Below are 24,374 nucleotides of genomic sequence, written 5' to 3'. Positions count from 1 at the left end.
GTTAAATGTGAAATGATAAACCTTCATTAGATATTTATAAATCTATAAGAATTTTTATTTATAGCGTTTCTACACGTTTCTATACGTTGCTGGCCTATTTTCACAAGGAACTAACTTTGATAGTTTCTTAAATTTTCGTAACTCAATAACTTATTACCAGTTATCAGATCGTTTAATTTATGAGTAAGATTATCTTCTGCTGAATTGGTATTATTACATGCATTTTAAATTGCGGTAGACATTCTCCAAACATTTAAAATATCCACTGATATTATCTTTACTTTGAAAATTAGATATGATACAATCTATTTTACGGTAGGATTACTTTTAAAAGTCATAGTTAATTTCTTCATTTCAGTTTTGGCTCAACGATTAAAAATACAGTAGTATTATAATTATTACTTGGATCAGACTTTATTATAATCAATATAATCTGTCATATACTTTAGTATGTCCTTTGATATTTTAATGCAACCCTAAAAGAACTGAATACTTGATGATTGATTGACATATGTCGCCAAAAACACTGACATGCTCTCTCTAAACACAAACTAAACGTGCCAGCTACCTAAAAATTGAAAGGTACGTTACTGAAAGTGCTGCTAATACACAAAAAAAGAATCCACTCGATAGATAGGATACAACACGCGCTATTTGAAAATTCCCGTTACATTTTGACCAAACCTCGTATATCACAAATGTCTAAGCAGTTTGAGCCAAGGAAGTAAAAAATAATAATCTTTATATAAAAAGTAGAGTAATTCATTTAAAAAGACATATTAGTCAGCAGTTAATATTATTTAGTTTTTAAAAACTATTCCTTGTTTTTGTAATCAATTTCATATAATTATTTATATTTAATTTTATTTTATTTGCGTCTCTTAATATTACTGCATTGACATATAGGTAAGAATCTATTGCTACATTATTCTTACACTCCTTATTTTATTGGCTTTAAACATATTCAGTTATTTTCCAATCTAATTATTATAACGAAATAGCGTATGAAATGGAGGGGCTAGTTAGAGAGAATATGAGATAAGCAGGTACATTTATTTCGGTCTTTTATGCGTAAGGTAGTATTCTTTAATGGTGTTTCCTAAACATACATAATAAGTGATTATTTTGTTAAGACACTGACACATCTTTATTTAATGGTACGTATAGTTGTAAACAGCTAAAAAGTTAACACACTTGTTTATTAAACATCAAACTTATTCTTTACACAATTGCACAAAATTTGTTCAATATATTTTTCTACCCTGTTGAATTCTTAATTGTTTATAGAGTTTATTTAATTCTGAAAAGTGGAAATGGTGGAAAATATTATTGTTATCATTTATTTAGATTTTGATATTATAAACAACAAAAACTTTTTACTTATTTTGTTTATCTTATTATATTTTGAAAGCGCGACACAGTACAAAAAATTATTTAGTTAAATGTTGCTGCATTTTTATATGTAATTCAAATATTTTAAAAAGTGTATTTTTATTTACATTATCTAAAATAATTGAAGGGGCAAGTGGATGAATGGTGTTATGTTACAATTTCCGAAAAGTTGAGATATTCAGTTGACGAACATGTTTTGTATCATTGTATCATATTACAGACTTTCATAAGTATACTGACACTTTGTCATGGATCTCTAGAGTGGATGAACGTATCATGTGACAAAATTTACTTAAAATTAAATTACTTAAAATTGATTTTGTGGGAATAGCCGAGATATAAGCTAATTGTAACATAACACATTCATCCACTTGCCCCTTCAATTGACTCAGTAATGAAAATCATTACATTTAATGTTTTTAACTAAGCTTATATTGTGCAAAAATAAGGTTAGGGGTTATTCTACTTATAAAACTAATGGTACTTTCTATAACTCTCTCATTTTCAGTTAAAAATTTTATTTTTAAATTCGATACCTTTATTATCAGTTATAAACTACTATACTATGAAAAAAATACTGAAGCCCTAAGGGGGTTTAAATGAGCTTTATTGGCTGAAAAATTGATAGTAATTTTTTTTATATGCAGTTTTTCAAAAAATTAAAACCATTTAATAATGAGGACCATTTAAAAATCTTAAAGATTGTTACAAATCCCGATAATTTGTTACCATTATTTTTAAATTCTATAATTTTTATAAATTTGACGGTTCAATTATAGACGATTTGGTAGATTTTAATACTTACAGGTATATTAATTTTTTTTATGTTCAAATATTTTAAAATTTGAATTAACTGTTTTTTGGTGTTTCTCCAGAACAATAAATTCTTTTTTTTCTCGAAAACGGTTAACGTTATCAACTTGGAAACCAGTGTCTTTTTATGATGATGATATCTTTAATGATCTTTAATTCTAAGATGATAGATTTTTTGAAAAATTGCAAATTATAAATGAACATCAATTTTTTAATTTAAGTGATTTAAGGTTTTGTTCGCATTTTCCATACAGGGTGATTCACAAATGGTGACCAAAAATGAAACCTCGTATTCTTTGGTGAATTTTAAGGGGTCTTTCCTATAAAGTTTTTATCTAGGACGCTCCGCTAAAAAGATACAGGGTGTTGAACTTCAAAAAATATTTTTAATTTTTTAAATAATTTAAAAACTAGTAAGTGAAATAATTTGAAATTGACCACATGTATTTATGTAAACATTGTCCAAAATCTGAGGGCTTTTCCTAAAAGTTACATGCTCCGGTGACATATTTTTCTAAATAAAATTGTACGCCACTGCTTTACGGTAACAACCATGATATTTTCGAATTCTCTTTCAACCTACTGGATTTATTTTTGAGGAGTGCTGTTAAACGGCTGGTATACAGTGAAGAAATTAATACACTTGAACAGTTAGAAGAAAGAACAAATAATGTTCTTAACAATAAATTTCGAACAAATTACATTTTCGTTATAAAAAGATGTCGCGCCTGTGTTCGGGAGGAGGTATTTTTGAGCATTTTCTCAAGTAAAATCATTAAAATGATGACTAATGTTATTAATTTCTTTATTCGAATAAATACGAATGATTAGTGCTCGTCATGTCATTTAAGTAAAAGTGTTTTCAGTTGGTTGTTTAAGTTTTACTCGAAAATCAGTTTTTTTTTCGAAAAACATAAGAGAATAGTAATTTGCAGAAAATTGAAAGACGAATCATAAATATCATGATTGTTACCGTAAAGCAGTGGCGTAGTATTTTATTTAGAAAAATATGCCACCGATGCCCTGTATCTCCGCCACTGGAGCATGCAAATATTAGGAAAAGTCCTCAGATTTTGGACAATGTTTATATAAATACATGTGCCCAATTTCAAATTATTTCATTTACTAGTTTTTAAATTATTTAAAATTAAAAATAATTCTTAGTTTAACGCCCTGTACTTTTTTAACGAAGCGTCCTGGATAAAAACTTTATAGGAAAAACTCCCCTTAAAATTCACCAAAGAATACAAGGTTTCATTATTGGTCACCATTTTGTGAATCACCCTGTATAATTTTTTCGTAGATGTAGTTTGTTACCAATAATAAATTGTCAATTTTGAAAAATCTCTTAACTTTAAAAAGTAATTGTAGGTTTATGTAACTCTGTAATAAGAGTTTTTGAGAACATCATGTCATAAGAACTTGTAACATTGATACAATCATCCATTAAAATTTTACATTCATTTTCGGAACACTTACAATTAGGTTAAAAGCACTGATTTTCGAGATACACGATGTTGAAATTTACAAAATATATACAATGCATCTAATTAGAAGCAAAAATTTAAACTGGTTTACAAATATGTCGATCAATTTTGATTCTATCAAAAGATTACAAAATATGCCGGATGACGTGGAAGGTTTCAGAAATTGACAACATTTCACGGAATATTATAGGAAATAAGTAGGTATTTGATTATATTTCAAATTCTATAGTTTCAAGAGCGTATTTCAAAACTCGTGTTATTTTATTTTTATTAAGGTAATAAATACAACATAAAATAATCCTTCGTAATTTTTCAATGTACATTTAAAAAATAAAAGTTGTTTTGTAAACAACAAATGACTCTAGCACTACACAAACAAGGTCGGTTGAAACAATGGAAAATTTTCGAATAATTTAACTTTTGACTATTTATTTAATGAAATTAATAATGTTTTATAAAAGTTTAGAAAACTGTGTTTGATTTTTCAGCAAAATAAGCTAAGCTTTTCATTTTGCGCCATTCTTCGAAAAATTACTATGCTTTTTCGTACCTTTTCCTGGATTTCATTGGTTCATCACTATCAAAATCTTATGTTATTTATTCGTGGAAATGCTATATCTGGAGCACCTAATATTAGTGGAACTAATCAATTTCCAAATCCACCAATTATAACAGGTCAACCAATTCTGTAATATCGAATGGAATCTTTTCTCCGTCACTTTTATCGCTTTTCGTCTTTAAACGAGCTAAAGATTTGTAAAAATATAAACGTCAAAACGTCAAAAACTTCTGCTGACAGATAATTGTGATACATATCTGGTTTTTAATGTAAGTTTTGACGTAAGTGTTTGGTAAAGTTACTTCACTTATGTCATTTTACTGAGCTCGCCCTCCTTTCTGATCTGGATCAGTAATCACACGTTTTCCGATATAAAAACTGATCGGAAACTGACATTTTCTAGAGCGGTAGCACAAAACCATTTTTTGATTCAACTTTTTCGATGGATTTTGTATTTAAAAATATTCAGTATCTTGTAAATACTAGCTTCGTTCAGAAAATAACCAAACTTTTTAAATTACGCGATAATGGAGGTACTTAGTGATGTGGTTGACAGCATTTTGTTGCGCATAATCTCCTGTGTAGCCTAATTTTGATGCACACCTGTATTTTAATAGAACTTTAAAATAATATTTACAAAATGATTTATTATACATACACTAAACCAAACAATTAAAGGGTCAAAAGAATTTTAGAAATTTTTTTCAGAAGAAAAAGGGTAGTTTTGAAAAAAAAACTGTTTTTTAAGAGATTACAGACCGCACAAAAATTAATTACAAAGTCTCAAAGAACGATATGAATCTGGATCGAAATCTGGTTTGGGTCAACTTTAATTTTAATTTTAATTTAATTAAAAGCTGATGAACAGAAGCATATGACAGAAAAGCCGAATCGTGCTGGAAACAATTGGATTTTGTCTTCTTCAATGTCCGGAAGGTTTTCAAAAAAAAAATAAAAATACGAAATTTTTTTGAAAATTTTTCGAAAAATATATTTTTTTAATCAATGTAAAAGTTATTTGCGATAAAAATGTGAGAAAACTTCAAACATTTTTTTTTCCATTTTAATCATGATTATGAACTGTTTAAGCTCAAAAAACGTGACCCGTTAATTTTTTTGAAAAGTTTGACTGTTTGAAACAAACAAACGGTTCGCTAGATCGAGATGAAACTTCACAGGATTCTTCTGGGCATATCGAACTGTAAACGTCATGCTTAACATTAGTCATTTCGTGAATATTTCTAATTTAGCCGTCAATTTTCTAAAAAAAACATAAATTACCCTTTTTTTCCTGTTTTTTTAAATTCGTGTAAAAGACGAAAAAAAAAATTCCGAAAAGTTGCTGCAGCATGTTATAGGACATTTATTACAGTTTTCAAAACTGCTCTTCAGTTCTCTGTACGACCATTTGTCGCCGAGATATCGATTATTGAAGACAAAAGGATCCCTTTCCATTAAAAGTCCGATATTTCGATGAATAATGGTCTTATCGAAATTAAAAAAAAAGAAATTAAAGCTGAATAAACAAGCTATCTGGTCCATGCAATGGCTGAGCTGAAAAAATTTTTTTTTCCAAGTCCGTGAACTCGGAAAAAAAATATCAAAATTTGCAAAATTTTTGTCGCGCTATTTCTTAGAATTGCATGATAACCGTAACTCCTAAATATTTTCGACTGAAAGAACTAAAAACTAGAATCTTAGAGCTTCAAAATGCTTTTTTAATTCTCGATACGACCATTTTTCACTTAAATACAGTCTGTTAAAAATCACGGAACAATTTCGGAAATTCTTTTGACCCTTTAATTGTTTGGTTTAGTGTATAACATAGTGAATTAATAAAAGAAAATATTTCAAAATATAAGTAGGTATTATATGTCTCGATAACTATAATTGAATGGTTTTAATTATTCACCTAATTATTTACTATACGTTAATAATAATAATAATAATAATAGTGTTTATTACTTCAGAACTGTTATTAGTTTACAATTATTTATGAAGCTAAAAAGTGTATTTTTAATGGGGGAAACGAAGTTCATGACCTTGATTCAAAGTATACTAGATTTTCCTGTTAAATTCGATTTACTATGAATAGTAAGTACTTGTGATAGAAAAGAGAGTTACAAATTTTTGTGCCTCTGATAACTTTAATAATGATTTCATTACCTAAGTTACTGAGTTCTTAAAAAAATTGTTTAGATCTATTTGGAAGTAGGCAGCTACAAAAAAGGATAAAGATTATCCAAACATAAGGTGAATAATGCAATTTTCAAATACATATATTAAAAAAAAATTAGTAGTAGAAAAATAATTATTAGACGTTAATGGAAGTTAACAACAATTATTTATTTTTTAATTATTGATTTCCATCTATTGCATTAATTAAATATGAATCGTTAATGTACATACAACCCTTATTACTTCAGAATTGATAAGTTTAATCATCATGCCAGGAGTTGAGAGTCCCATAGCTAAATGGTATGATGGCCGATGTGTCTTCATTACTGGTGCTTCCGGTTTTATGGGAAAAGTATTGGTAGAGAAGCTGTTATATTCTTGTACAGGAATAAAAACCGTATACATTTTATTGAGAAATAAAAGAGGAAAGACTCCGCAGCAAAGATTAGAGATTATGTGGAATTTGCCTGTAAGTATGTTTATGTAAGATTTCTGTTGCATTTTATACAGAGCGATGGTTAAGCGTTACCCAGAGTTCTTTTTTGTATACTGTGGTGACACAAATTAGAAAAAAGTTGCGCCTTATCAGGGCCATTAAAATAAACCAAACAGATCAAAGATATCTGAAGCCGTTCCTGAAATATTGTGAAAAAACTGAAAATAGCGATTTTAGAGAATGCCATCTAGCGTCCTTATTTCACGACAGAAAGAGCTGAAATTTGGTGCTGGGGGATAAGAAGATACAAGAAACCCATTTTCGTAGAAAGAAAATTTCTACGGACACTAGTTTCAGTTATGCAACATTCAATTGTTTTTTTTTCTTATTGGCGCTATGTTGGATCTTGACAGTAACAGATAGAGGATAAAATTATGCACATGTTAATGTGTAACATTACTATTTTATTTGAAAAATAACCCATAAAATTAAAGAAATTCAATAGTTTATTGAAAATATTAATAAAATCTAGTTGTTCTTGACGTAAAACAAAAATCAATACTCAATAAAACAAAATACACAAATATTCTACAAGCTACAGGTCTATGAGTGCCAATCCAGTTATTTGAAAAGCGTCAATTTAAATATTGGGATACCATTGCAGAATTATGGAGACCTGCGCCATCTTGCTGAAACATTTCTAAATTTCCAATGTAATGTAAGGGAAGATTATCCAATGCATCCTCCATTGCTATTCTTAAAATATCTTCAGAGAAGTAGGGTTACCATCAATAAGAAATGGCCCTATTATACGGTCATTTAATATTACACAACAAAAATGTTAAGGGAAAATCTATTGAACCAAATTTGGATTTTCTATGGCATAATAATTTTTTCTATTAAAAATGACGTTATTTGTGGACGTAGTTTCATCGCTCCAAATAATTTTCCTACCGAACAATTTGTCTTCTGTTATCTTTCCTTGAACCACCTACAAAATTCCATTCTTCGGTCTCGATCTCCTGGATGTAGTCCTTGTACTGGTTTGAATTTATAATCATGGTACTTATATTTTTTTAAATTCTTTTAACGGTTGTCCGTGATTCTCTTGCGATCACCCTCGTAGAACTCTCAAGATTTTTGTTAACTTGTCCCAAGACATTTATTTCATTAACGGGTTTCCGTCTTACTTGATACCTACATTTAATTATGCAGTTTGGAAACAATAATCTCTAAAAACAAATAAATAGTAAGCATGTATATCTGCTTTCTCCACAATTCCAAATTCTACCATATTGTTATACACTTTTAAAAATACCGTTCGATGAGGCTGGTGTCTTTCTGGATATAATTGATGATATCTTCTAACAGTATCTACAGAGTTTTTATTATTTTTTATGTATAATTCATACATCTTCCTATTCCCTGTAATTGAAACTTTACCATAATTTTAATTAAAATAAGTATTAAAATAATGTACACAAGGCTGCAAGCGCTAGCAAATTTCGAATCTGTCAAAATGTTTGTTGATTTTTGTTTTACGTCAAGAACAGCTAGATTTTATTAATTTTTTAAATAAATTATTGAATTTCCTTAGTTTTATGGATTATTTTTCAAATAAAATAGTAGTGTTGTTTATTGACGTGATCGTAATTTTATCCTCTATCTGTTACTGCCAAGATCCAATATGGCGCCCATAAGGAAAAAAACAATTGAAAGTTGCATAACTGAAACTAGTGGCCGTAGAAATTTTCTTTCGACAAAAATGGATTTCTTGTATCTTCTTATCTCCATTACCAAATTTCAGCTCTTTCTGTTGTGAAATAGGTAAGGATGCTAGATGGCATTTTCTAAAATCACCATTTTCAGTTTTTTCACAATATTTCAGGAACGACAGCAGATATCGTTGGTTTGTTTGGTTTATTTTAATGATCCTGAAAAGGCGCAACTTTTTTTTTTAATTTGAGCTACCCTGTATATCTTACGGTTTCCCTTATGCCAATGGTGAACCAACCCTGGACGGCCACTCTATATTAACAAAAAAAATGTCGGGACTTTTGGTTTGGGTAAAGGTTATTTCATTCCCAATGTCTGGTTCTTACGTGACAGATGCAATCAAATAAGCTTTTGAGGTTCAGTCGTATAGTAAAACAAGGTATCCCATAAATTCGACTACCAGGTTGTACAGGGTAATCTTTGTTCAAAATTAACAAAAAAAAGGATCAGAAGTCAATTCCGATTCCTTACAAAGATATAGCAGCTTTGTTAGCAATTGATCTTTTGAAACATCTAAACAAGTTGAAGTAAAAATTACAAGCTTGATATATAGGGTGTATTTAAATTAGGGGGCACAAATGAGGCCAGAGTCACCTTAGGTGGAAATAAGTTAAATAATAATTTCTAGTATGACATATTTTAAATTTTCTAGCGAGAGATTTTTTCAGAGTGGGAAAAATGATATAATAGGTAATCATTTTATGTAATAAATATGTATTAAAAAAGATATAGATATTGAAAATCGAAAATTTACTTAGTCCAAGAGTGTGTGGTCCGGTGATCGCGCAGGCATCACGGCTGCATCATTCCCTCGACTTATCCATCTCCCAGGAAAATGTAAATATACCTAACATTGCCTAACAGCAAGTAGAATAAGTTTCAGAGAAAAGAAAAAAATGAATAAAAAAAAAGATGCAATTTAAAATGGATACATAGGTACCTACATGATTCAAATTACAGTCCTAAATTCCTAATATAATGAGAAGTTTCACGTATAATTGTATTAAAATGATGCAAAATAACTAATAAACTAATACATAATACATGTAGTTTTGAGTAAATTGAAATCATTAACGATTTTTAATTAAACAAACTGATAATGTTAAATAATAATACCTAAATCAATAAATTCTAAAAATATTCTTAAAAATTTTATGAAATTAAGTCATATACTTATTAAAATTATCTTGCTGTCTGTAACATTCTGGAACTACTTAATTGTGACCGACTATTTATTTTTTTAAATTAAATAATGAAACTTTGAATCCGCTATTCTTGTTCTGGCATTGCCTTTAACAAAGAGTATCATTTAGATCATATGCATTAAACCACGACCTAGTTCCGCATTCTAAATATTGCTTTCTTAATGTTAATAGTAAAAAATATATAATTTTAAAATTTATTGTTTTGTAACGGTTACCAAATTTTTCCCAACAGAAATATGTACATATTAATCTTCAGTTTGATTAATACCAGTTTTAGTAATGGAAATATATATATTTTGATGTATGCACGTTCGACCAAAGGTAATTTAAACTATAACATGATTTCCATAAATTTGTTTTTAAGATGCGAAATGATAAGAGGCATGAAATATTAAACATTTAAGTGTAATTGAAAAAAACACATTTTATATAATTGTAGTAATAAAGTTATTGCGAATACATGTAGATCAATAGAATAAATAACGTCACTTAATGATCGAAATGATGCCCTATAATAAACAGCAGTTCATGTTAATGAGAATTATGAACAAAAACATTTGCTGGCAATTAAATACAATTTAATACCGAAAAAGTAAAGTAATAGCTAACCATTAAGTATTCCAGTCATTGATAAATAGGGACCAATATCGTATTATGTAATGTGTTTATTAATATTCATATAGAAAATTAGGCCAAGCGTCTTTCGACGAAAATATTTTGTTAATTTTGAAATAGAGATTAATTAGAGTCACCAGAACTTCATCGAATGAAAAAATACTTTGTTGGTTTTGAATTAGAGAATAATTAATCACCAGAATATTCTTAACATATAGAGTTTGAAAAAGAATGCATGTTACAGATCCTTTCGATGACATTTCGAGTCAAACAACATGTGCCTCAGTTTTTAAGATTTATGAAGAGAATATGAAGAAAGTGTAATTTTTTAGATTTGAGATTTTTAGCATTATTTTGGCACTGAATGAAATATCCTATATTTTTTTGCATTTGTTAAAAAATCTTAGACTATTGCTGTGGTATAGATAGAGGTCAATAGATCTATCTGTATGTTGAGAGATGTTGAGTAGCGTTAGAAGAAATTTCTATTTAAGATTAGGATGTTGCCAAGACATCTTCTACATTGACATTAATGTTATTTTGCTTTTTTTACATTATCAATAAATAAATAGTATTATTTATTAGTTTTTGAGTGTGTTGTAGCGAATTTCTGTAAACAAATAATTTTCTCTTTTTAATGTTAATTTTTGCAACAAATCTGAAAACACTTAATATTTCCGAAACAGTTGAAGATAGGACATTGTACATGAAATATGTCTATAATTTTCTGGTGAATCCAAAAGTTGTATAATATACAGGGTGTTGCATTTAAAATAAAAAAGATGGTATTGACCCCTGTTACATGACACACCCTGAATAAAAAGTTTTTGTTGAAGAAAATGAAAAAAAGAGTTTTTTCGAAGACGCCCCCATTTATTTATTAGTTAGTTAATTTATTCCATTTGGCTGATACACACTGTATATTTATTGAATTATTTTTAATAAAGAAAACACTAACATTTTCAAGAGCTTTAGGAATAAGCCGTAAATTAATTTGCAAATTTGCAAATAAAAAATAAAAACTTTCTATAATCATAAAATTAATTTAAATGTTTTTTTTAGTGCTTCAGCCGTTTGCGTGAGAGCCAACCTGATGCAATAAAAAAAATTGTACCCTTAAACGGAGACTTAAGTACCGATGGATTAGGTTTAACAGCAAAAGATATTGATTTGCTACTAAATGATGTTTCCGTGGTATTCCATTTAGGAGCCACCCTAAAACTAGAAGCCAATTTGAAGGACGCCATAAATTTTAATACTAACGGTACTGCGAGGGTGATAGACATATGCAAAAAGATTAAAAATCTTAAAGCCTTCCTCCACTTCAGCACCGCATTTTGCTCTGCCGATCTTGATGTATTTGAAGAACGGGTAAGTTTCCAGTTACTATTTTTTTATCCATCAAAGTGTTCCATCATATTTCCATTTCCATCCATCACATTTGTTTCAGAAGGTAATATTTTGAGTTATAAATCGATTTCTCATGCTTGGTACTAAATTACATAAGTACTGAATATTTTGAAAATTATTGTATACATATACGGGGTGGGTCATTAGTGTGAGAAAGTACAATAACTTCCTTGTTACTCAAAATACAGATAAAAAGTTTATATAAAAGTAGTAGAGAATCAAGAAACTTAAACTACAAAATTAATTTGAAACATACAGGGCGTTGAGTAAAAACGAAACACGCCAAATATTACATTTTTTAAATGGTACACCCTATATATTTTGAAACATATGGGTTTCTGAGAAATTTCTATATATGGCAAAATAAACAGTTTAACATTTTAGTGCGGGGTTGTCAAGTTATGTGGAAAATTCTTCGAATTTTGGAAAAAACATGACCTCGAAGAAGTTGCATTAACTTTCAACTACTAACACTTGGAGCAAAAATATTGGACAGAGTTATAGACAAATGTTAGACAAGGGTATATTAGCTAATATGGATATTTTATACAGGTCATTTTTTATAATACGATAATTTCCAGAAAGTTCAAACTTGATTTTCTAAAATTTTTCAAATGGAACACCCTGTATTTATTATTTTATTCACATATCGGTCCACTTCAACTTTTATTAAGAATGTTCAACACCTAAAATTGTTAGTTTTTAAGATATAGCAACATTTCTGAAAAATTTTTTGTACTTGTTGCTAATATGTTTAAAATACATATAATAAAAATATTTAAAGGAAAAATATGGAAATTGTAAATTCATTATTGGCTAGAGGTCATGGGTCATTGGTCTGTTTACACCTTATAATAAAAGAATAATGCGTAGACACTATTATTTATTATTTGCCAAATACATTAGTGTGGCAAAAATTAATGTTTCTCTTTCTGAAATTGCTACATAATATATGATTACTGTAAATACAAGCAAGAGAATAAATATTATTTACTACTGTAGTACAATTATTTTACTGTAATTATCATAAAGTTTTAATTATTGAAAAAAAAAGAAAAATGTAATGTGTCTACATAGATATGTAAAATAATTGAAGCTCAAGTTTTTTTTACTCTAATTGACCTTTAATACATATTAAAAAAACAAAGTGTAAAGATCGTTACAATCCTAATAAATAAATAGGTATTATTACGGACAAGAAGTTATAATGAAAATTTAAGGTCAGTTAAATATGAATGGTGTATTTTTGTCGATGCCGAGAATTTACAATTGAGTTACTTAAAACACTAATATGAAGTAATTTTGCCTAAGGAATTGAGGAAAACTAAAAAAAAAAAACGGTTTTCGTTTTTAGTTTTTGAGACATATTTCCCATAATAATCGTTTTATTCAAATTACAAATGAACTTTTTGTTATACTTCAGTCGAAACGTGATAAATGCAAATACAACAATTCAATTTAGCACAAAAACTACACTACTGCACTCAAATGTCGTATTTGCTAGTATGAAGCAATCATATAAAGTTTTTGACAAAGCTAGTAATTTTTAAATAAGTATAAGAGACGACCATCAGATTTTGTAATATACGGGGTGTTAACGAAATAAGTAGGTACTCAAAATTGAAGAGTATGTGAAACATGTTGAAATATGATGAAAACCTTAGTAGAGTTTTTGTCAGTGGCGGCCCCTAAGGGAGACACAGCCCCTTGTAGGGGTAACTTAGGAAACAGTTTTTATTTCATAACTTCAAAACGGTTTAATATTAAATTGCGAAATTTTGGGGTTGTATTACTATTTATATGCTTAATAATCGGTATAATATACAAATCCAAATTTGCTACAGGGTCTTAAGAAAATGCGGTACCATGGGGCAAATTTTACAATTTTTTTTGTACGCAATTTTTTTTACTTCCTGAACCGAAAATATGAAAATCTATCATATTTTGCATGAAAAAGGTACTCTTGTTAGATTTTAATAGCATGAGCCGTTTTCTAGTAAAATCCGTTTCAATAATTCATTATTTGCTAAAAAAATCCTACTGTAAAATAAATACAGGGTGATTCATCAACAATGGGAATGTCGAAAGCTGAAGATACTACACGTGAAATGGTGACCATTGGCGCAAACATGCTTTATCCGAAAGTTGATAGTTTCGGAAATACAGGGTGTTGAAAGTTAAAATTTTAAATCGTTTTTTTGCGATTATTCTGAAAATATGTTGGTTAGGAATTTGAAAATTTGTAAAACCATATTTTTTTAGGCGACGAATAAGATGCGTGTTGTAATTAAAGCATTGCTAATAGAGGACGCCACTTACGACCAATTTTACCGAAAATTTAGTTAATAACTTTTTACCCTCTATATTTAACATGAAACTTGATTCAAAACCTGAAAGAGCTATCATTTTTCCAATAATTATGTACTTTTGTTTCATTTCGGTATCTCGATCCGTTTTCGAGAAAAATCGATTTAACGAACACTATGATTTGATAATATGAGAAATTAAAAGCGAAACAAACCAAGTGTTTCTTCGTATTATTACAACAATTAACAATAAAACAAATAAAATACGTAATTATGACTTAAAGTAATTGTTCGAAGAATCCACCGTTGACACTGATACACTTTACACATTTTCTGAGAGATCTTCGAGATTGAAACAACATATTGGGATTGCGTGTGACTTCGTTGGCAGCGATTTGTATTCTTTGCCACAACTCTTCACACGAGCCAGTAGATTCTTTATAAACTATATCTTTCATTCGAGACCAAATATAAAAATCAAAAGGATTGAAGTCCGGACTTCTGGATGGCCAAGCAAAAATGCTTACATGGCCAATCCAGCGATTTGAAAAAACTGCATCTAAATATGCACGCACTGGCCAAGAAAAATGCGGTGCAGCTCCGTCGTGCATGAACCACATGTCTCTTCTTAAATAAAGTAGAACTTCTACAAGCCGTGGAAGCATTTTCACTTGGCCACCCAGAAGTCCGGACTTCAATTCTCTTCATTTTTCTATTTGGAAGAAATTATTGGTTAGTTTGAAGAGTTGTGGCAAAGAATACAAATCGCTGCCAACGAAGTCAAACGCAATTCCAATATGTTGTTTCAAACTCGAATATCTCTCAGAAAACGTTGTGTAATGTGTGAAAATGTTAACGGTGGATTCTTTGAACACTGACTTTAAATCATTATTACGAATTTCATTGGTTTTATTGTTAATTGTTGTAATAACACGAAGAGACACTTGGTTTGTTTCGCTTTTAATTTCTCGTATTATCAAAACATAGTGTTCGTTAAATCGATTTTTCTCGAAAACGGATCGAGATACCGAAATGAAACAAGAATACACAATTAATGGAAAAATGATTGCTCTTTTAGATTTTGAATCAAGTTTCATGTTAGACACACAGAGTAAAAAGTTATTAACTAAATTCTCGGTAAAATTGGTTGTAAGTGGCGCCCTCTATGAGTAATGCTGAAATTACAATACGCATCTTATTCGTCGCCTAAAACAATATAGTTTCACAAACTTTCAAGTTCCTAACCTACATATTTTCAGAATAATCGCAAAAAAACGATTTAAAATTTTAACTTTCAACACCCTGCATTTCCGAAACTATAAACTTTCGGATAAGGCATGTTTGCGCCAATGGTCACCATTTCACGTATAGTATCTTCAGCTTTCGACTTTCCCATTGTTAATGAATCACCCTGTATATCAAATTGTGCCATGAGAAAATTACTTACCCCAAAATTTCGCGATTTAATATTAAATCGTTTTGAAGTTATGCAATAAAAACTGTTTCTTGTGTTACCCCTTCAAGGCGCTGTATCTCTCTTAGGGGCCGCCACTGACAAAAACTCTACTAAGCTTTTCATCATATCTCCAATTTTGAGTACTTATTTCATTAACAACTTGTAGAATACAGTTGCCTGAAATTTCAGCTTTTAATTCTTAATTTGATAGTGTTGAAATAAATTTTGTATACGATCCAGAATGGGTTACTTTAGGTGAGGGTAAGAGTGTTTTTCAAAAATCTAGCCTGATAAATAATAGGATTGGCCAATTTAAGAGTCAAATAAAACATCATGTTATCTGGGTACTGTGGCTTTTAGGTATACCCTAGCAAAGAGAAACCTAGAGATGTGATCAAGGTTGCTGAATGGTTGAATTTGGAAACTTTGAAGATCGCTACACCAGGAGTTATATCACCGCATCCCAACACATACACTTACAGCAAAAGACTTGCGGAAACCTTAATCGCTGATGAAGTGGATAACATGCCAGTGGCCATAATCCGGCCTTCAATTGGTAAGTAACAGAAGTAACTAGTAAAATTAAGTGAAACGTGTACAGGGAAACCCAGGATCATCAATGGTTGGCCCCCTTTGAAGGACAATGAAAAGAGCAAAATCGAGCATTACTTTTTTCAATTTCACACAGATTTTGTTACTCTATAAAACATTTTTCTCAACAGCTTTTATTAAAATAGTTTTTTGATATCTCTTCTTGTTCAAAAGATATAAAGAAATATGTATAGAGAAAAACACTAGTTTGATCAAGTTTGTTACCAATCTTATCTGCTCCCACTGTAGTAGAGAGACTATTAACACATTGTTTTTAAGGAGGGAAGTAGATTTTACCGTAGAAGTGGAAGTTGCTATGGACAACAGGAGGTAAGTGAGGTTACTAGAGAAAAAGCGATTTCGAGTTATAAATTTTATGAACAAATAAATAGAAATATTTGATGAACATTACAGTTTATTAATTATTATGAATGAATATTTATAGTAATTGTATAGTTATTACATTTAGTAAGATTTATAAAATCTGGACAATTATTTCCCTGGCGTTTATTAATTGTCATATTTTTCTCAAAATGATTTGACCGCTCTATTAAAACAGTATAATGTGACGAACTAGTACAATCTGGAGTTGAAGTGTCATTGTAAAGAATCCTGTTGGCTATTTCATTTTTGTTACTTAAACTGTCAGCAACATAACTTTCTGCAATTATGACTGATTTCCACCCACCATGTCTCTTGATTGCTAATACATGTCCATGTAATACAAGTCCTGTATTAGCCAGTAACGTTGCCGATGTTCTTCGGAATTAATGACCTGTATATGTTTCAGGATGTTCTAGTTTCAAAATCTTATTAGGAATCATAGAAATGGTATTCTTGCCGACTGGTTGGTTGTAACATCTATCTGCTTGATAGCGCATAAAAAAGCGTGAAATTTCAGTTTTAATTTCCAATCTAACCCTGATATATTTCTTGAGAATTTCTAGGTGAGAAACAGAACCCAGATGAGAAATAATTGTAAACATACGTGACATACCATTTTTAGAAACTGGAAATGTACCTACTTAACTACAATAATGTCATCGAAATTTTTGAAATTGACGTTGTCCAAGGTAATTTTGCATAACTCATCAGAACGACGTGACATGCTCCTGCAATGCCTAAGACCGTCACTACCTTCATTAGCAAATATGTGTTATCGGGTGCTTGAACGAGAAAATCGTTGACTTGTTCTCTTGTAAAAACGATTGACTTTTTAGGTGTGTAGCCGTCATTCTTACGTTTCAAAAATTGTCTCAGCTTGGAGTATTTTGATATATCCACGTTCTCCTCTATGAAAATAGTTGACTAAATCATTGAGTATTCATTCACTTCCCAAACTTTAAAGTTCTTGACTTCTCCATGAAATATGCTAGCAGTGACATTTCAGAAACAGCAGTGTTTTTGTTCTGGCAATATTCTTCGAAATTTCTGTATGCTCGTCCGTCCGTAGCGCACTTTCGACTTCTCGGGCAATAAAAATTTGCAGGCAGCATTTGCTGCACTTTCTATTTGAAAATCACTCATTTAGAAATATTAACTCAAAACCAGCAAAATTACAACTTTTCTGTAGCTTTGTTTATAAACACCTTATAGCTGTTTTACATTGACAATTTCTTGATGAATAAATTGATAAAGTTCTTCATGAATTAATTCACGAATTTATTGGTAAACAGTGTGGTTTTACACTGCTACAGACTCTCTCAAGTTTTTTGACGTATGAATCAGTTCTACCAATGAATCAAAGAAGAAAATAAATTTCAAAAATGTCACCTTTCCACTCATAATTGTAGTGATACAACAGCGGTACCATTCTGACACATATTATATAAATATTAGTTTTTGTAAGTAACAAATCAGTAAAAACAATGCAAAACTAGTACGACGCCACACAATTATTTACATATTCCAATAACATAACCTCATTACTGATCTGAGGCTGGAAATCTGTTGGGTTGGTACTTCCGAACTTCACGAAGAAATTGACGAAAATTAGAACATGCACTAATTCGTCAAGAACTTGATGAATAAATTCATGAAGTTATTTGACAGCAGATTTGGTACATTACACTTGTCCAATTTCTTGATGAAGCGACTTCATGAATTAATTGATCAATAAATTGTCAATGTAAAACAGCTATTAGAAACGACAAAATCCAAACAACCAAGGCGACTTTGGAAGATTTCGAATAATGTCAAAATGAATTGATTAAGAAATGTCAAAAAATAAAAGCTAATCTTTATTTCATGAACCGTAAACAATGTGGGAGCAGATAAAATGTTATACATCACTTATACACCACGCAGCAGTTAAATATAATTGACCTCCTTTATGGTGTAAATAACTATTACCAGCGTTGTTGTGGAAAAAATATACTTTCTATGTTTATATTCATTGACATAAATCATTTGTTTCTATAAAGTCGTATTAATTTCAAATCTTTTCGAGCATATTTAATAAATGTAGTAAATTTGTTCAAAAATAATTAAATATGTAAGTAATGAATATAAACATTGAAAGTATCTTGTATTCTACAAAAACCTGAAAAAAACAGTAACAGACTTGATCGAACCAGTATTTTTCTTTATACATATCATCTTATATCTTTTGAAAGGTTAGAGATACCGATATTTTAACAAAAGTTATTGAGAAGAGGGTTTTCATAAAAAATATTTATGAAACTTGGAATCATAAATTCGATGACGTCAAAGCAGTTGGCAAACGTGGAGATGAAAAAATAAATAAATAAATAAATAAACTTAGGAAATGAAAAAAAAAAAAATGACAAATTCTTGTATTATCATGCCATAAAGATCCGCGCTTGCGGTTTTCTATTTGCTCTTTTCGTTTTTAATTGCCAATAATTTCAGGTTACTTTGTACAGGCTTAGTTTGTTTTTAACTCATCCAATAATCCTAAAAATTATAATATGATGTGACTACGTCCTTTTCAGCTTTTTTCGTTCTGTTCACTTCTAGTTTTGCTTTTGGTAGGTGACGATCAAGTAATTCAATAAATCTGAAGTAGAATCTATAACCACTCTTTTCGTAAAAACAGTTCATATGATTTTTTCCCCTAGAAATTTAATTTTAAATGATGCATAATCATGAGGAGTCGGAGACAATCAATAACGTGGAAATTTTGTTTTTTGTTAGAGGTAACTGAACGTATTCTGAAAAAAAGCCATATTATACTTCCATGGCTACCCAAACGTCACCACTAACCGGAAGAAAGAAAGAGAAGAAAAAAACAACTTGCTATTACTGCACTTTCTGACACTTATCCACATTATAATTTTTATCTTATTAATTTCGAGACATCGAGCGCATCCACACATGACAGTTTCGTAATGATATCGCTTGGTAAATAAAAATCAAATATCTTTTAGTATACAGCGTGGTAAAAAAGTTCTGCATAAAATTCATATTTTCGTTAAACAATTTTTTTTCGTAAAACGGTGAGACCCGTCGATTTTTATTTGATCCAGGGCACCTTGTTATGTGGAAAAATTTTTTTTTCGATAATCCACTTACGGCAGCGATGACATAATTTTTTTTTAAATGACAACGCATATTTTTTTCGTTCGAAATTGATGACAGTGATAATTATCTAAACAACGGTGTGAAAATTTCGATGTCTTACATAACAATTTTTTTTAGAAAAATGCACCTTAAGTTCTTGAATGCAATAATTTGCTGTTTACGGATCAAATGCCTTAGAAAAAAATTTATTCGGCAGAAAGCATTTCAGATAACTTAAGTTGCAACTGGTGTTATGTAATATTTGCGGAATTATTCATCAGATATTGTCAGGATCCTGATTAAACTGCAAAATTTAGAACCAAGTTCAACCGCACAAAATCCAAATAGTATGTAGCAAATTAAGGTCGACTTTTTGTCTTCGAGTTTGCCGATAAATTCCTCAAAAAAAAAAGATCCAAAGAAATGTTTACTTGAAAGGAGTAGATTACCTGAAATATTGAAGACTAAAAATCAGTACCGATTTAACATTCTTTGGTGAAATCGTTTAATTCGAAATGGCAAAACTTAGTGAACGCGAAAGAATTGATATTTTGAGGATGATTGGTTTCGGCGATAAGTTACGAACCCATCAAGAAGCTTGCCAATTATTTAATGCAACGTACCCTGACAGACCACCAATTACGCAATCTACGGTTAGTAGGGTACTGGCAAGGTTTGAGGAAACTGGTAGTGTGAAAGATGCTCCTCGTGCGGGTCGTCCTAGAGTAGATGATGAAACTAGATTGAATATCCTGGTGGAGCTCCAGGACAACCCTCATTCTAGTACAAGGTCGATTGCATTGAACAATGATATTTCACATGTAACTGTGGTGAACTTTCTCAAAAAAGAGAAATTTCACCCCTATAAGGGTCACTTGATACATGCATTGACTGAGGACGACCCAGACCGCCGTCTCCACTTTTGTGAAGATTTAATGCATCGATGTAACGGAGACCCCGACTTCCTCAAGAACATAATTTTTTCTGACGAGGCTACTTTTTATCTTAATGGATCGGTGCATCGACATAACTGCCGGTATTGGTCTCAGGAAAACCCGCACTGGGTGCAAGAAGTAGATCATCAGCACCCCCGAAAGGTGAACGTTTGGGCGGGAATAATAGGGCGTCGTATTTTAGGCCCGTATTTTTTCGAGGAAAATTTAACTGCTGCTCGCTATTTGGATTTCCTGCGGTTCGATTTGGTCCCAAGCTTAGCAGAGTTATTCCCGAACAACGAGGATCCTGATATTCCTGAGGAAAGAATTTGGTTTCAGCAGGATGGTGCACCGCCCCATTATGGAGTGCAAGTACGGGAGTACTTGAATAACACGTTTACTGGCCGGTGGATCGGGCGACGCGGAACAATCGAGTGGCCTCCGCGTTCGCCTGATTTAACACCTCTAGACTTTTTTTTGTGGGGCTATTTGAAATCGCGTGTGTACACAAACAGACCAGGTGATTTGGAAGAACTTAAAAACCGTATTCGTTTTGAAATAAATCAAATCGACCCGGGAATGCTTGAACGAAGTGTAGACGGCGTTTACACACGCTTAGGACAATGCCAAATGGTACAGGGTGGGCAATTCGAACAATTTCGCTAGACTTACACAAACATTAGTGTAATTTTACTCGTTTGAAATGTAATTTTGTCAACTTTGTCCTTTTCGGAGCCATTAATAGTGTAAGTAGACAATTATCACTTATAAGAACTTAAGGTGCATTTTTCTAAAAAAAATTGTTATGTAAGACATCGAAATTTTCACACCGTTGTTTAGATAATTATCACTGTCATCAATTTCGAACGAAAAAAATATGCGTTGTCATTTAAAAAAAAATTATGTCATCGCTGCCGTAAGTGGATTATCGAAAAAAAAATTTTTTCACATAACAAGGTGCCCTGGATCAAATAAAAATCGACGGGGCTCACCGTTTTTCGAAAAAAAAATTGTTTAACGAAAATATGAATTTTATGCAGAACTTTTTTACCACGCTGTATATACGTAATTATTTATACCTGTACATTTATCATTAATCGTTAACACTACCTTCGCCAGAGTATCTTTTAATTGAATGGAAAATTTGTATTTTCTCTTTTAAGTAAGTGGACCATAATTATTTCGTAATTTTTAAATTAATTTTTAAAATTTCCCTATCTACATAAATCTACCTGTCTAGGTTTGTTTAAATTATAAATAGGTACACGTAAAATTATTAAAAATTTGTTTGGCTTAATATTGGCATAATACTATAGTTTTAAAAATTAGCTTTTTAATTTATATTAACTAATGTAATTATGTATAAATATATTAGTAATACGTGTAACTATAAAGAATTTACGTATTTGATTTGCTCCTAAATAAAAAATATTAACGATAGAAATAATTACCACATATTTAACTGATCAAAAGTAACAACATTTGTGTAATAATTCTTTTTGAATACTTCTTAGTTTTTAAGGTAATTTGTTAATATGGATTAGGAACCTTTTATCTGACAGATTTTTCAAATTCAGAGTGGGCGATTTCTATCCGAGATAGACTTGTTTTTAGAGGAATTCCTCAAGATTCTGTATTGAGCCTTTTACTCTTTCTCATTTACTCTAGAAACCAATGTCTAGTTAGCATTTCCATTAGCACCTGTTGGTGCAAGTGACCTAATTCTAAATGTGTAGAGCTGTGTCTTGCCAAGAACAACTCTCTATCAAATAGTTGGAATGGACAGTGTCAACTCGTTCAGGAGTCTGAATTAACTCTAAACTGTCATGGTCAGACCATACAAGCTCAGAGTACTAAAGAGCAAATACTATACAATTTTTATTTAGTAAAACTTTCTCTAACTTGTCTTTCGAAACTTCTCCAGTTATGTGCGATCAATTTATTGAATATGCCAGTCTAGTGTGGTTCTTCAATCTCCTCCTTGATCAAAAGTTACTGGAAAATGTTCAAAATTTAACCGCAAGGCTTTCCTTCGGATGTGTGGGACCTTCATGTTGAACGAATAACAATGACCAAGCTCACAAATTTCCAACAGCGTCATCTTCGTAGTAATCTAATTATAACTTTCAAAATCTTAAAATGCAATTTTAGAAATGTATCGCTTCTGTAATATCAACATAGACAACTGATAGAACCGATTGCGTAGACATGAATTGAAACTGGAAAAGAAAATTGTAATTCTTTCTAGTGATACCTGCTGTTGACGAGCCAGTCCCTGGATGGGTCGATAGCCTTAACGGCCCTGTGGGTCTTCTGGTTGGCGCTGGTAAAGGCGTGATCAGATCAATGTATTGCAATGGTGGAAACAGGGGGCAATTTATACCTGTGGATTTTGCTATTAACACTACTATCGTGGTCGCACAAATGGTTGGAAAAGCAGAAACTAGGTGGGTTCCATTACTTTAGGTTTAGGATTTAATCGATAATTTTGATACAATGTAATTTTTTACAATCGTCAGTGAATTTCTAAAAAATCGCTGACTAAAAATTCAAATAAAATATCAAAACAAATAGACCTCGCAAACATGTCCTAATCACTTTATATTGGTACCGAAAATGTAACACTAGATATTAAAAAAATATGTATAATCTAACAGTGTGTAGTGTATACGAGTATATTTTCAAATTGTAAAAAACGTTCGGTTTAGAGCGCTGGGCACAAAGGTGATCTTATCGGAGTGATTGCGCTCTCGTTGTGTAAGTTGGACTCTTCTGCGTCGAATATAATGCATTCCACGATTACGTTGTAAAAAAATAGGTGGAGATAGAACACATGTTTTAAAAAGAAAAGTTCCTATAAACATAATATGTCGTAGAAGGCTTCGTTTCTGAGATACAGGGTGTTGAATATAATTTTTTTTTCTCGAATTTTCATTATAACTTATAAACGAATGCTTCGATTTTTTTCATGTTTGGGGGATAATGTCTATTAATTAAGGGACATAAAACAAGGGATAAGAATGTTCAAAAACTTGTACAGTGGCGGAGTGGAGGGGGTGCCCAACCCTTTTCTTAAACATAACTTCTACGCCAAGTTTGACAATTTAATTGCCTTTGGCATACTCTGACATGTCAAAGCCAACCACGATTAAATCTATGTTTCAATTAAATAAAATGTCTCAAATTAAATGGTACCTTCCTCTTTAAACGGGTTTATCTCAAAAAATATATATTTTATGGATATTCAACAAGTATACCTTTTTTACATAAAATACCATAAATTTTTATAAAATGATGGAAAATTTGGGGTATAGTGGAACAAAAATTTTTTTTCTAGAAGTTTTGGTGGGGGGTTCTTTGCCCCCGGGCCCCCATAATTATTATCGAGGATTTCATATTATCATCCAAAGCAGCTTCAAATATTATAGATCCAGCCAAAAAATTTTCAAAATTTATGGAAAAATACAAGTTACAGCAAAAAAAAACATTTTTAATTCTCAACTTCAAGAGCTAATAACTCTTGAGGGTGAGCCCGGAGGACAAAATTTTATATGAACTTGTGACATTATTTTCTCATTATCTATTCATATCCGAGAGACTGCCCACCATTTCCGGGACACCCTGTATATACCATTGCCTTTGGCAAATTTTCTGCGTATGCCCATGGTACTAGTTCATGCTACGATATGAACC

General features: G+C 30.8%; 1 protein-coding gene across 2 annotated transcripts in view; it reads left to right on the top strand.

The window, feature by feature from the left end:
• Window positions 1–1,049: 1,049 nt before the first annotated feature.
• Window positions 1,050–24,374, top strand: part of LOC108905003 (putative fatty acyl-CoA reductase CG5065) — a 28,974-nt gene continuing 5,649 nt past the window's right edge. The window contains exons 1-5 of one of the 2 annotated variants that reach the window (XM_018707754.1): window positions 1,050–1,157; window positions 6,678–6,898; window positions 11,524–11,832; window positions 15,994–16,189; window positions 22,930–23,128. In XM_018707754.1, the coding sequence (XP_018563270.1) occupies window positions 6,698–6,898; window positions 11,524–11,832; window positions 15,994–16,189; window positions 22,930–23,128 (905 nt within the window). In that variant the 5' untranslated portion in view covers window positions 1,050–1,157; window positions 6,678–6,697. Of the gene's footprint in view, window positions 1,158–6,336; window positions 6,505–6,677; window positions 6,899–11,523; window positions 11,833–15,993; window positions 16,190–22,929; window positions 23,129–24,374 lie in introns of those variants that run through there. The other variant, XM_018707755.1, reaches the window with a different exon arrangement.

Source organism: Anoplophora glabripennis, unplaced genomic scaffold (assembly GCF_000390285.2).
Source record: "Anoplophora glabripennis isolate ALB-LARVAE unplaced genomic scaffold, Agla_2.0 scaffold73, whole genome shotgun sequence".
Classification (NCBI taxonomy): domain Eukaryota; kingdom Metazoa; phylum Arthropoda; class Insecta; order Coleoptera; family Cerambycidae; genus Anoplophora; species Anoplophora glabripennis.
Note: the sequence above shows the minus strand (reverse complement) of the source record. Positions and strands in the feature narration are given on the sequence as shown.